At 33.7% G+C, this 13,831-nt stretch overlaps 1 protein-coding gene across 1 annotated transcript; it reads left to right on the top strand.

The window, feature by feature from the left end:
- The first annotated feature begins 254 nt into the window (after window positions 1-254).
- Window positions 255-6,822, top strand: LOC124826623 (tryptophan aminotransferase-related protein 2-like). Its single transcript, XM_047299498.2, has 5 exons — window positions 255-651; window positions 3,602-3,905; window positions 5,095-5,375; window positions 6,032-6,333; window positions 6,525-6,822. Exons 1-5 carry the CDS (start codon window positions 416-418, stop codon window positions 6,707-6,709), a joined length of 1,308 nt encoding a protein of 435 aa, XP_047155454.2. The 5' UTR covers window positions 255-415; the 3' UTR covers window positions 6,710-6,822.
- The last annotated feature ends 7,009 nt before the right edge of the window (window positions 6,823-13,831 follow it).

Raw genomic sequence — 13,831 nt, forward strand, 5'->3', positions numbered from 1 at the left:
TAAGGAATGTAAAAAAATATAGTATAAAGTAGATAAAAATGTTAAATTTGAAGGAGTTCTGGTAGAGAAAGTCTGTGATTTGAAAAAGGTACCAGAATGAAACGAGAGTACAGAAAAATAATAACCGCTGTTTCATCCGGTATTTTCTTTCGAAAATCTAACATTTATATATATTATAAAATTACAGAGAGCACCTTTTCCCTCCTATATAAACAGATTTTGATGGTAACCAAAATCTCGGTAGGAGTGCGAAAGCGATTCTATGTACGTGTTGACACCACGGTTGAGGCAAGTTCAATAGCAAACTTGATTTTGTATCGAAACCAAAGGTCCACTTTTCCAAACACACTTTATATGAGTGGCACCTGCGCAACCAGAAAACACCCTTTTCTTTTCTTCTCTCTTTTCTTACGCCATGCCCAAGCTTACTTTCTTCTCTTCTAGACATTTCTTGGTGTTATCCCTTGCCTTGAACGTCAGTCTCATACTCAGATTAATGCTCCACGAAGGAGAAGAACCCCATAGCCATTCTTCTTTCGGATCACAAACAGGGTCATCGATTGCAAGAACCAATTCCAACATGCTTATATCATCATCCAATTCAAATACTTGCACAACTGGAGCTGGGAATAGAGTGATCAACCTCGACCAGTAAGCAAACACTTTATATAATATATCATTAACTACTTTTTCTCATATATCATGTCCTGGTTAAGGTTTATCATAACTTGCGAATATGTTGAATATGTTAGTGTTGTTAGAGTGAGTAAGCAACCTTTGACGTTTCAAGATACTTGGTTCATGGTTTTAGACATTTTTCACGTTGTCGTACATAAGGGCTGAGAAATTTTTGGTGAGAGAGGGATATTTTTTTTATTGATAAGTAAAAAGTAACGAGTTGTGTTAGTCTAAGGGAGTAGCAGATCGAAGCGAAGCAGTGACCAAAATAGTTGTTGTGGATGGAAGATAATTTGGCGCTAAATGGTTGAAAATGTTCGATTCTACTGTCATTTTACCTCTGCTACCACTTTTGTTTGTTTGTTTGTTGTTATTTGTGTCAATCGTGGCTCTGTTTCTGGTAGCTATGACTGAGTCTTGCGTCTTTGGTACTGTTCTTTGCGTTCTGCTAGCGCTATTGTTGCCCGAGAAGACATGGACAACTCATCTTCTCTAACGTGACTTGCGCATACCACAAATGTCAGGAATATAGCAGCAGACACAGTACACAAACAAATTTTTGTTTCATTATATTTTTGTTTGGTTCATCCTCGTAGCGGAAAATGAGAAATTATTTATATAATATAAAACGAATAGTGTAAATAAATGGAATTAAATTAACCGAGAAATTCCACACAAGTTATTAATTAATAGATGTTCAAATGAACTAGACTAATCCAAGATGAAACTTCACAACCCCTTGGATCATATTAAAAAAAGAATGGAATTATTTGAATTCATCTTTGTTTATAGATGTTTGAATAACCATGTTGAACTTAAATATTCAATTGTTTCTTCACAAAGTTTAAGCTTTTTGTTAAGAGTTCCGTACGATTCCTGGTGTGCTAAATTCTCAGATAGTTTACTTAAGTTGTACTAATTTTCTTAGTAAATTAGAAGTTGTTTGGAACAACGTCGAACTCAGTGTTATTATGGTTTTTTACTATGTTCGGAGATAGCCGAAGATTAGCACGGTTTTCAAATGTGATGTATCACGTTTTCAAATATATCACCGATTTTATCAGTCAACGTTTTTCTCTCAGATTATGCAATAACGTCAAGTTAATTGCCTTAAATGATATAATAATTTCTTCAACACCGAACAAAGAGTTTATAGTTCCTTAGTTTCTAAGTTAGATTAAGACGTTGCTGATGTTGTGAGTGTATGTTTTTTCAATCATATTTTACTGCTAAATGTTGGATCCTGTCATTTTCCTAAGTGTGTTTCATATTCAAAGTAAGAAAAGAAAAAAAACAATCATGTTTATCATGCACAAGGGTTGTGATTTAGTTAGAAAAAGTAGTGTCGATTTTTGTGGTAGAAGTGGTAGCCAAGTAGGAGAGTCTAACTTTAGCACCATTGGCGAGATCCTCATTGACATTGTCTAACCCAATATCATTACTACATGAACCTCTTCTTAAATTTCTCATTTTTTATTCGAAAGTCATTGCTCTCTTCTAACAAATTATTCTTTTCCTAAGAGACACTCACTATTGCTATAATAGTATATTTCATTAGGGAAAAACAAAAGTGATGACATAATTGCAAACTATAGTCAATTTTAAAGGACCCCCTTTCCTTCTGAACTATTCAATTTGAAGAACCCTTGTCTTTTACTTCTCAAACCACTATTTTTAAATCAGCAAACTGTTCCAACTTTTTAACCAACAAACAGTTGATATCTAACTAACTTTCTTCCCACCCAGTCAAGCCATTTTAAGGCACTGTTTTGAGTAATATTCACTGTTTTTTCATACACTAAAAAATTCTGCTACATGTCAGAAAAATGGATCGAAATCACGCACATGCGAATTTCTTCTTTAAAACACACTTATTTCTAAAAGTATTTATCTTTATTTTGCCTTTGAATACCCACTTAGTTATTTTAAATGCTATGATGGAATAGTGTTCGTTGGTAGTTGGAAGAATAGGAAAGAAGTTGGTGGGGTCACATGGGGCTATGCGCACACTGCATAAAGACACTCTTTCGGCCGTGGCCATAACATAACAGTATGTGGAAGCGCTTATTTTCTTTGGTTCGCTGAGTGAGTGAGAAGACATATTTTTTAAGCTTTTTTTGTGCCTCAAACGTGATTCGCTGAATTGCAGAGGCAAGCTTTGAGTTGGACCCTTTGGAATCTGGATCTACACATGTCAACTGCATTGTGGGTCCTCCGAAATTGGAAATCCACCTCTAACATATTTTGTCCCTTTCACTCTCCATTTCTGTATGCTTCCCATTCATTTATGTAATGCTAAATGCATACATTTACCCTTATATTTTCAACCCATCAAATCATTGCTTCGGCTAATGCAGTTTTATGATTACTCTTCCAATAACCTTTACACGTGCACATTCATCACTTACTAATTTCTATGCCCTTTCCTCCACTTGTCCATTGCTCCTTCTTTACCTCATTTGTGGGCATCTTCATGTAGAAACAAAATCATTACCATGAGAAGGGTTAAATGTATCTGTCTAGGTTCATTATATCTTTCAAGTTTCATACTTTTTTTTTTGTTCTGGTTTCACTGTACTTTTACTCTTCTCATTATGCTCATTTTCGTAAATTGAATAGAAATAGACAAGAAGAATAATGTATATAAAATAAAAATTAATAGCTTAATGTTTTAGATTGAAGTTTCTCGGTTTCCATAAAATAATTCTCAGCATGATTTAAAATATTTGTTCATGGGTGGACATGATGTTAATGCATGTTTTATATAGTTTATGACATTATAGAAGGCATGCAATTTTTTTATTCTGAGATGTTTGTTCATTGTGGGACATGATGATGGTGCATGATCTGGGTAGTTTCTGCTGAGCTGTGATGCATTAAAATAATAAAGATTGAAATTATATGAAATTGAGATTTTGTGCAGTGGAGACCCGAGAGTGTACGAGAGATTTTGGCGACAAACGGGTGAGAAGAGCACGATCATAATCCCGGGGTGGCAGTCAATGAGTTATTTTTCTGATGTGACCAACATTTGCTGGTTTTTGGAGGCAGAGTTTGCAAGGGAAGTGGTGAGGTTGCACACAGTGGTGGGGAATGCTGTCACAGAAGGGAGACACATTGTGGTTGGCACAGGTTCTTCCCAGCTTTTTCTGGCTGCTCTCTATGCTCTCTCCCCTACCGATGCACCTGAACCAATCAGTGTTGTCTGTGCCTCACCCTACTACTCAGTGAGTTAACATTTTCATATACTATATTTTATATTTCAGTGTAACTACCAACGATGTTTTAATTTAGTTTATGATTGAACCACAATATAAAATTACGTGTATAGTCTGTTTTGTCTAGAATTAATAGACAATAAGATTTCTAAGATATTGTATCAGAATTTAAAAGTATTCTTTAGTAAAAGTGCATGCATATGGAAGTGGATGATTAAAGAACAGCAAAGTCATTCTTGAATCTGTTTCTGATACACCTTCTGTGATGTAAAGCAATGTTCTAGTACTAATTACCACATTCAGCTTGTATAATTGTGTTATAAAATAAGCAGTGGTTGACCACTTTGAGTTATACAGTGAAGCAATTATTGCATGCTCCAAGGAACTTAAAACAGTGTACTAAGTCAAGAAGATCATTTGTTGGTTGATGATGATGAACCATAGACATTTATTGTAACAGTTGGAAATCAATAAACATTAAACAATTGATTTAATTGTGTCTGGATTGATTCCACTTTCTCTTTCCGGGATTCTTCTGAAAGAAATACTTACTGATTATAGCATTCAATGTGTTCCTGCCATTTCTTAGGTGTCTGTACTCTGCAATTAATTTTCTTCCTTACTGGTACTATCTTAAGGTCATATCATAGTATATTTTATGTATTTAAACAGAAAAATAAAAAACTTCATTTCAATTCTTTAATAACTGTTCTAGTCACAGTCGACAACATATGATTTTTTTCCCTTGTTAATCCTTCCATGTTTATCAGTATCTTCTCTTTTTCCTACACTAGTAATTTTCCACATCTGCAACTGATCACATGACAGTTGACACTTTTGTCCAACTGTGGCATGTGCTGAAATGTCAGTAAAGTAGCTTTGATTTGAAAATCTTAACATTCATTCAATTCATGTACAAAAAAAAAGGTGTGATATATGGCTTCATTACTAATTATGGCATTGTTGACCCCCATTAATGACACACTAGATACTGCAAATAAACAACTTATATACAGAGATTTTAGACAAGGTGACACACATTTTAGTTACATCACATGGTTCTGACTTTCTAATCAGGTCATGCAGGACCTTCATTTTTGCATGGAAAATTTTGCAATGACAGGCTATTTAGTTTGACTAATTGATGGTTTGGCATGGAATTGACCATTGAACTAACTGACTGACTAACTACTTGCAGTCGTACCCATCAATGACGAATCACCTGAAATCAGGACTGTACCAATGGGGTGGTGATGCAGCAAGTTTTGAGAAAGAGGGTCCCTACATTGAGCTGGTTACTTCTCCCAATAATCCTGATGGACATGCAAGAATATCCAAGGTCAACAGAAGCCAGGGATTTTTGGTTCATGACCTTGCTTATTACTGGCCACAGTACACTCCAATATCAGCACCTGCAGATCATGATCTTACCCTTTTCACTGTTTCAAAAACCACTGGCCATGCTGGAATGCGCATAGGGTAAGTTCACCCATATCATAAAGACTACCTTTTTCTACAGTCCTCAATTATTTTCTCTTTCACAACATTTGTACAACGTTCATTGGATGTTTCTTCAATTACTGTTCTACCATAATTGGAATTTTACTTTCTTAACCTGCATAATGCTTTGATGTAAATCTTCAGTTGTTTTTTTTAACTGTAATGTTAGTTGTTTGTATGTTAGCAGGGGAGTTAACTCACAGCCTCTTCCACTCTTCTTTCTAAACCAATCTTATAATTTCTAAGTGTCAGAGGAGAGAGTTGAATCCACAATTTATCCTACTCTTCCTTTCAATTTTACCACTAAATCAATCTTATAACTCGATGTAAATCTTCAGTAACTAGATTATCAAAATTAAACTCTTAATTATCATTAGAAAACAATACAAAGTCACAATGAACATATCTGTAACTTATTTAAGTTCATATCTTTTATCAATCTTTTTAAGACTCTTTTGTTAGAAAGTATTGACATATGTGAAACCAAATATGTTAATGATTAATCTAGAAGTATTGGTAGTTGAACAGGAACCATTTTGGTTTCCTGAAAGGTGTTTGATGTATCAAAAAATAAAGTAAAGAAAGATGAAGGAAATTCCTAGAAGAATCCACATTAACTTTTGTATTTTGTGTAGGTGGGCTCTTGTGAAAGACAAAGAAGTGGCAAAGAAAATGACAAAATTCATAGAGCTGAACACAATTGGAGTGTCTAAGGATTCTCAACTCAGGGCTGCTAAGGTTTTAAGGGCAGTTTCTGACAGCTGGGAACAAGGAAACTCCAAAGAGGGGGAGTCATTCTTCAAGTTCAGCCACAAACTCATGGCAAACAGGTGGAAACAACTGAGACTAGTGGTGGAGCATAGTGAGTTGTTCAGTTTGCCTAAATTTTCACAATCATTCTGCACTTTTTTCAAACAGGTCTTGGAGCCTCAACCAGGTACTTACTTGCTCAATTCATCACAAATTTAATTTCATGCATTCATTTCGTCTTTCTCAGTATGGTTTTCAGTTACTTGTTTAGTGATTTTGTTTGTGCTTAGCTTTTAAGAAAAGTGTATCCGTAATTAACTTCAATTTACATCAAGTCTTACATTGTTTATGTTTTATGCATATTTGATGATTTGACAGCTTTTGTGTGGTTAAAGTGTGAGGGAAACGTGGAAGACTGCGAAAGCTTCCTTCGAGCACACAACATCTTAACTAGAAGTGGAAAACACTTTGGGGTCAGTCCAAAATACGTAAGAATTAGCATGTTGGATACTGATGAAAATTTTAGCCACTTTCTAGAGAGACTTTCTACCATAAAGTCGTGATTGCTGAAATTTGCTTCTGGGTAATGTTTGTATGATATTTAGAAGTGTTAGTTTTCTGTATGATGGAAAGTGAAACACAGAAATGCAATTTTGCTCCTTCTCTTTTTGCTGCATATTTCATTCATGTCATGGCTATTTCTCTGTTTAATAATAATAGTACCTCAATAATCCAATTCTTTTAATACAAATAATTGATACAATTTTGGACAAAATGATGATGTACAAGACACAAAAAACATTACAAGATTAACTAACATAGTTTAACAAAGTTATCTTATATAATTTCTTCAATTTTTTTAACTTGAGGAGAAGTAACTTTAATGTTTTTCAATCGTTGAGGAAAACTAATGGACTCTTGTTCATATTTCACATACCTTTCTACGCTTTTACCCAATCTCGTAACAGTAGTTCTGATACAACATAGATTAATTGAAATTATGTATTAGGAATGACAAATATCAACAAGTCACAAGTATCTACAGGTAAAATCCTTATTAACTGGTTGGGTTACTATCTACTAAAGAAACAAAATTATATTTTTATCCTTATTAGGTTTAAGTTGTTGAGGTTTTATTTAAAAATGTATTTTTTGTTAGTATTATGTAAGAAAACATCCTTAATCAATTAAAGATAGAAAAAAAAATTACATTATTATAATATTTACATATAAACGTTATAATTACCGGATAAACTCTCATGCTTCCCCATCATATTCATTCATTACATCATATAGAAATTGGAATGTTACATATTCACACATCTCATGCCTACATAATATTATTACTCAAAATACTTTGAAAACCACTATTTTGTGTGCTTCTTACATTAGTACTTTACGAAGTACATAAATATTAATGTTATGGAAAGTAATACAAAAAATATTTAGGAAAATAAAAATGCGTTTTGAAAAATATGATCCAAAATGTAAAAAGGAAAAGTGTTTATGAAATACTTTTTAAAATACTCTCTTTATAGTCCAAAGTATATTTTTGGCACACATTTTTTTTCTTTTAATATTTTGTAAAGCACCTTTTAAATTTTTTTTCCATTTTCGTGTTTCCAAAAGCATTTTCAAAATGTCAAGACAAAGAAATTTATTATGAAATGTTAATTTTGTTTCCAAGAAATACATTCCAAAATGTAAAAATAGAAAATTGTGTTCTATTAACTAATTTTCGAATTACTCTTCTTTTAATATTTCAAAATGTATTTTCCTTAGTACATTTTATTTTTTTTAATATTATGAAATATTTATATTTGTTAATTGTTTTTCCGAACATGAAACAAGAAAGTGATAGCAAGGGTATATCATTTTTTTAAATAAATGAATGAAAATGGTTGTAAACAAAAGAAGCCTTAATTTTTTTTACGTAAACTCTTTAATCTTATTTAATCCCAAAACACTGACAGTAGCTGTTTTAAAGTTTTGTATTGAGGCCCGAATTATATGAATGTACTACAATATGTGATACAGCAGTGTATAGATTTCTAAAAATGTAATGAGTTTTATACTCTTATTCAATCACAAACCCTTATTTATAATATTAACATGAGATATTTTGCATAAAACTTACGTACGTTTATGAATAATACTACTTATTTATTTCCTTTTGCCTTTTTTTAATCTCTTTGTCTTCATTTTAATGGGATTTTGATACCCCAAGCCTGGTTTCTTAGCCCGCCATTTTGTATTGGTCTAGCTTAAGGCCCAAATATAAAAAAATGGGGCTTTTCTTCTTGCACCTCCATAATTTCTATTTACTAAAAATTTCAGAACAAATTTTCTGCAAATTATAGAACACGCTTTTCAAAACAAGAACGCATGGAATGTATTTTGAAATGAGCTTTTTGGAAAAAAAAAATTCAAATTTTTATTGCACCGTATGTGATTAGACACAAGAGTACATGTTTAGTTGTCTTTGCTACCTAATGACAAAAAAAGCACAAAGTCTAAGCTTCTTCTAGATTTTTATTTATGCGGTTAAGATTGGTTTTAGCAAGGATGTTGTGTAAGAGTACCCTCCATACAAAGGTAATGATCTTTGTTGGTGCACCCATTCCAAGAGGTCCTTTCTCTACGTAAACCTTCACTCATATGATTTTCCTTCCATGTTCCTTTTTGATTGATCTTTCGGTTTGAGAATAATCACACTAGAAAGTGCATTGATTTAATTGTAGTACCAAATGTCATATCTACATGTACCTGATCAATATGATCTTTCGGTTCGAGAACAATCATACTAGAAAGTGCATTAGTTTAATTGTAGTACCAAGTGTCAAGGATTTGATCAACATTTATCAAAACTCGTGATGCTATTTTGGATTTGAAAATAAAACATTTTGATTGTGAAATATGTTACCAATGAGGAAGCATTGGTGTCTTGAAGATAATGATTTTGATGATGTTACAAAGTGAAGAATATGAAGACTCTTGTTGTATTAAGTTTAAAAGCATTCTTGTATAACAGAAGATACCAGGATCGAGCAGTTAAGTATCGAGCGGTGGAAGACATGACCGAGACCAAGAGAGGTATGACCAAGACCGAGTAGTTAGGACCGAGTGGTGGACGCATGACCGAGACCAAGCGAGGTATGATCAAAACTGAGCAGTTAGGACTGAGCAATGGAAGGCATGACTGAGACCAAACGAGACATAAATGAGACCGAGCGATAGTAGTTAGGTTTTTGAGTTCTGACACTGTAGAATAAAATGTTAAGAGTTGGAAGGAGAGAGAGAAGAAAAGGTCAGGTTGAATGGTGGAAAGTTGTAAAGAATTAGGCCGAACGGTGGAAAGCTGTAAGAAGTTGAGTCGAACGATGGATGCCGACTAGTTGGAAGAGTTAAATATTCTAACTATTCCAAGTCTCGCAGATAATCGATTATCACTTACAATAATCGATTATCATTGGCAATTGTAATATGTCTTTTCAGTTTCGACCTGCATGCTATATATACTTTTGTCAAATTCCTTTATAAGTTATCTATGCCATTTGAGAATACAGTTTGTCTGAGGAAGTTCTCAAGTGATAGTGTTTACTCTTTTCAAGTCTTGTGAATAGGAGAAGCTCGCGCTTTGTGCGTCAAAGGTCGGAGTGGTTCCCTTCAAGTTGGCAGAGTTGTCTCTTCCGGTTCGTTTGTCGAAGGAATGTTTTTTATGCTGTTCTTAATTTATATTCATCTTGTTGTAATTGTGAAACAATATTTTAGTGAAAAAGTTAATCACTATTTATAGTGATTAACGACTGGACGTAGAATCTTTTGATTCGAACCAGGATAAAAATCATCTGTGTGATTTTTCTCTTCAATGCACTCTTTAAACTTTTAGCACATCAACTGTTCGATAAAAGTTTTACAAGAAAATTAAAGGAACCCTTTTATTAACTGAACACGCTTTCCGCTCTTAACAATCTAATATGTTTTAACTCCGTTACGCAAAATCGGTACCGATTGTTCCAACAAAATATAATGTTGATCCAGAACTTTAAAGTTAAAAATGGGTAACTTAGCGTGATAAATTGTGTTGGAATTAGATTTTCCAACTCTATTCTTAAGTGTGCTTACCGTTTCATTGAATTAACATACGTTGTTAATTGTTCCTAGAAATACACTAATGTAATCATAGACCCATGTCTACAGCCTAGAACCTAAAGACATTCAAACTCAGTGTGATTTCTCTATTCCTGATGAATGAATTCTTTACATTAATTTGAACAAGACTCTATCATCAACTAAAGCATATAGGCGCATGCCCATCACCTAACAACATTAGATGACTCAATTGGATCTATAAAACAAATTAACTTTTGCCTAACTCGAGTTATATATGCAACGAATGGTTGATTAATTCATCACACATGGGATGCAAAATGAATCACTAACATATGGACAACTACTTATATAAAATAATAAAACAATACTAGTACAAAAGTTTAAAGTGCTACATCCAATCCCAACACTTTGGAAGTTCAACAACTCATGATAATTCTAACAATTGATCCTAGGAGTTGCTATCCATTCCATATGTCTCCTCTAGTCTAAGAGATATTACAAGTGAAATGAGATCAATAGACTCTAGAGAGAGAAACCAGAATCTAGATGGAATTCTAGATATAAAATAAGGGGGTTTCCCCCTAATTTATAGAAATTGGAAGATCTGACTCTTCAAAAGAATGGTTTCATTTATTCATCAAAGAACCTAGAAACAGACTCCCCCCACAAGAAACGTTGGTGGACAAAGGCAATAAACAATGAAAAAGACATTGTAGACAAATGAAATTAGGAGAGCAGGATTGAGATACTTAAACATAGGTGTTGAAAGACAAAGTTCTTAGGGCGTCCGACCGAGACGATCAAAATCGTGTCTCACAAAATGAACTCTCATATGTGCTTCTTCCTTTAATGCTCGAAATCTTCCACCCCAATCCAAGGTCAAACCTTCTTTCTATTCGAACCACCATCTTAAAACATCCATTTTGTACTTGACTTCCACATGCTACCTATTAAGAGAACTCATTCATCTCCTTCTAATTGTTTAACTTAACATAAATTTATTCTTTCCTTCTCATCAGGGACTATGTTTCTCTAACTTAGAAAACTCTATACTATCCTACTACTCCTCATGATTTTCTTCACCTTAGCTTTCTTATCTAAAGAGTGATCCCCTTTGGTTTACTTCGAGGTTCCTATGCCTTTCTTAGCTTTCACTCTAAACCTTCCATCACTTTCCTTCTTAAGACCTCTAACATAGCTGATTTGCAAGATCAAGTTGATTTATCAAACCTTGTTACAAAAGCACATACCAAGAACTACTTTTATTCTCCTCTCTAAACTCGACTCCTCTTGCAAAACATGCGATATCCTCTCCTAAAACTTGTTTCTTAAAACTCTTTCGATCTAAAACGTTTCTTCTGAACTCCATCATCTTTTTCCATCCTTCGAAACTCACACTATGATCTTCTAACTCCTAAGCTTCAACGCACTTCATCACTACCTTTTTTAGACAAGAAATTATCTAAAAGGCTTAACAAATTCTTTTAAAAGTAAGTATACCAAGTTAACCTCGAATTTGCATTCCTTTATCACTATAAAGCACCTAATACTACCATAGAGGCAAGAACATGACAAGAATAGTTGTAGGAAAAATAACTTAAATCATAACTGGTTGCTTTCCTTAAGCCTTCAAAATTAAGAAAGGAAAATCATCTCTGATATAGTCATGAGTGTATGCCTTCATTACTCTTATCAATACATATTCTATTCTTAATACTTCCAGTTAGATACACAAACTCTACACTTTAGACCTGGAAAGACATGATAAACCCACAACCCTCAGGTTACCCTAAGGACGAATTGCTCTGATACCAAAATTGTAATATCCAAATTTTCATAGTGTTTAACTACTAGGATATATCACATTTTTAATATTACAAAATAGTTGACTCAAATAAAACATATAAACTGCTATTACAATTATTTGGAAAATGATATATAATAGCAAGATCTATATATACACACCTTTCTACACTACAAGAAAATATATTACATTGAGCCAAAAGCGTAATACAGACTTTACAAAATAGAAAGGAAAAGTCGAAACATCATACTTTAAGCTTCAGCTCTACCACCTACTAGCACCTGCTCGCTAGAGATTTCCCCTAAGCTCACACCATTAAGGTGATTATTGCAAAAGAGAAATAAGCATACACAAAGAAATGGATAACACAAAAGCAAGGATAAACTAGTATACAAATAAATTAACATAATATGATTTAATATAACAACTCATATATCAACATTTACAACAACCCATCAAACACTTGATCACATCACAATTTAACCTTTCCACTCAATGATATAGATCCAATAGACTTTGCTGAAGGTTTGCACCCATGGTAGTATTTATACTCTGCAGAATCATAAATAAGGGTAACTCGACCTACTCCCTCATGAGGTTAATTTTCCCTTACCCGACCTAAAGGGTTAGGGTAAAGACCTCCTCTCATTCTCTCCACCACCTCATTCACTCGACATGAGTTGAATGGTTGGTGGAATATTAGGATACCTTATCTCCAAAGTCTCACTATCAAGAATTCACCACAACTTACTTGAACATAAAATCTCTCCTTGAGATTCTTCTCACATCATTCATCTTTCATTCTCACAACATACTCATCATCATATTCATCAACCATAAACATAACGTCCAAAACTGATGTTTGGAACCCCAAATTCGAGATTCACAACAACTTAGTTCCTGTTAGACAACTCATATTATGAGACAACTCCTTACTAGATGACTCCTCACCAGACGACTCTTCACCAAAAGACTCCTCACCAGACGACTCCTTCCTAGACGACAGACGACTCATTCCTAGATGACTCATTCTCAAACGACTCCTTCCCAGACGACTTATTTCCAGATGACTCCTTCCTAGACGACTCCTTTCTAGAAGATTCCTTACCAGACGATATACCAGATATTTAGTACAATAAGAAACCAACTAAACCCTAAATGGCCCCAAGACAATTCCCAAAACTACAAACTTTCTCCAAAACCATGATCTTAGAATTTTACCTGTCAAACCCAAAACTCACCCTTCTTCTAATTTATTCCAAACCAAAGTTTTGTAAAAGTACACCAACTTAGATTCACTAAATCTATATTCATAAATTTATCAATAAGCAAATTTTGATATCGACAAACCAACTACACACCAACATGCATAAGTTTTTAATTTAACACACCACCATTTTCAAGCACTCAACATACCAAATTTCACGATTTAATTAAAGTTGATTACTAATCCATCATCACATCATCACACAAACATCAAATATCATATGCATACCAAATCCAAACCATATAAACTAGTTTCTTTTACCTAGTTGACGCTCCAACGGTTCTAAGAACTCTAAGATTCCTCCTACGACTCCAAGATCTTTATTTGCTCTCTATATGAAATCAATCGGCTAGAAATGTAGATTTTGCCTCAAGGAATTCTCAGACGGTCTCTGATTTTCCAATAGATAAGTGTGGAGTTAAACTTTCTAGAAAGAAGACAGAGAAAATTTAAAAAAAGAAGTTTTAAAGAGATAAAGTTTCTTAGATAATGAAACTCTAT

This window comes from Vigna umbellata, chromosome 2 (assembly GCF_029865625.1).
Source record: "Vigna umbellata cultivar VRB3 chromosome 2, Vumbellata_1.0, whole genome shotgun sequence".
Lineage (NCBI taxonomy): Eukaryota > Viridiplantae > Streptophyta > Magnoliopsida > Fabales > Fabaceae > Vigna > Vigna umbellata.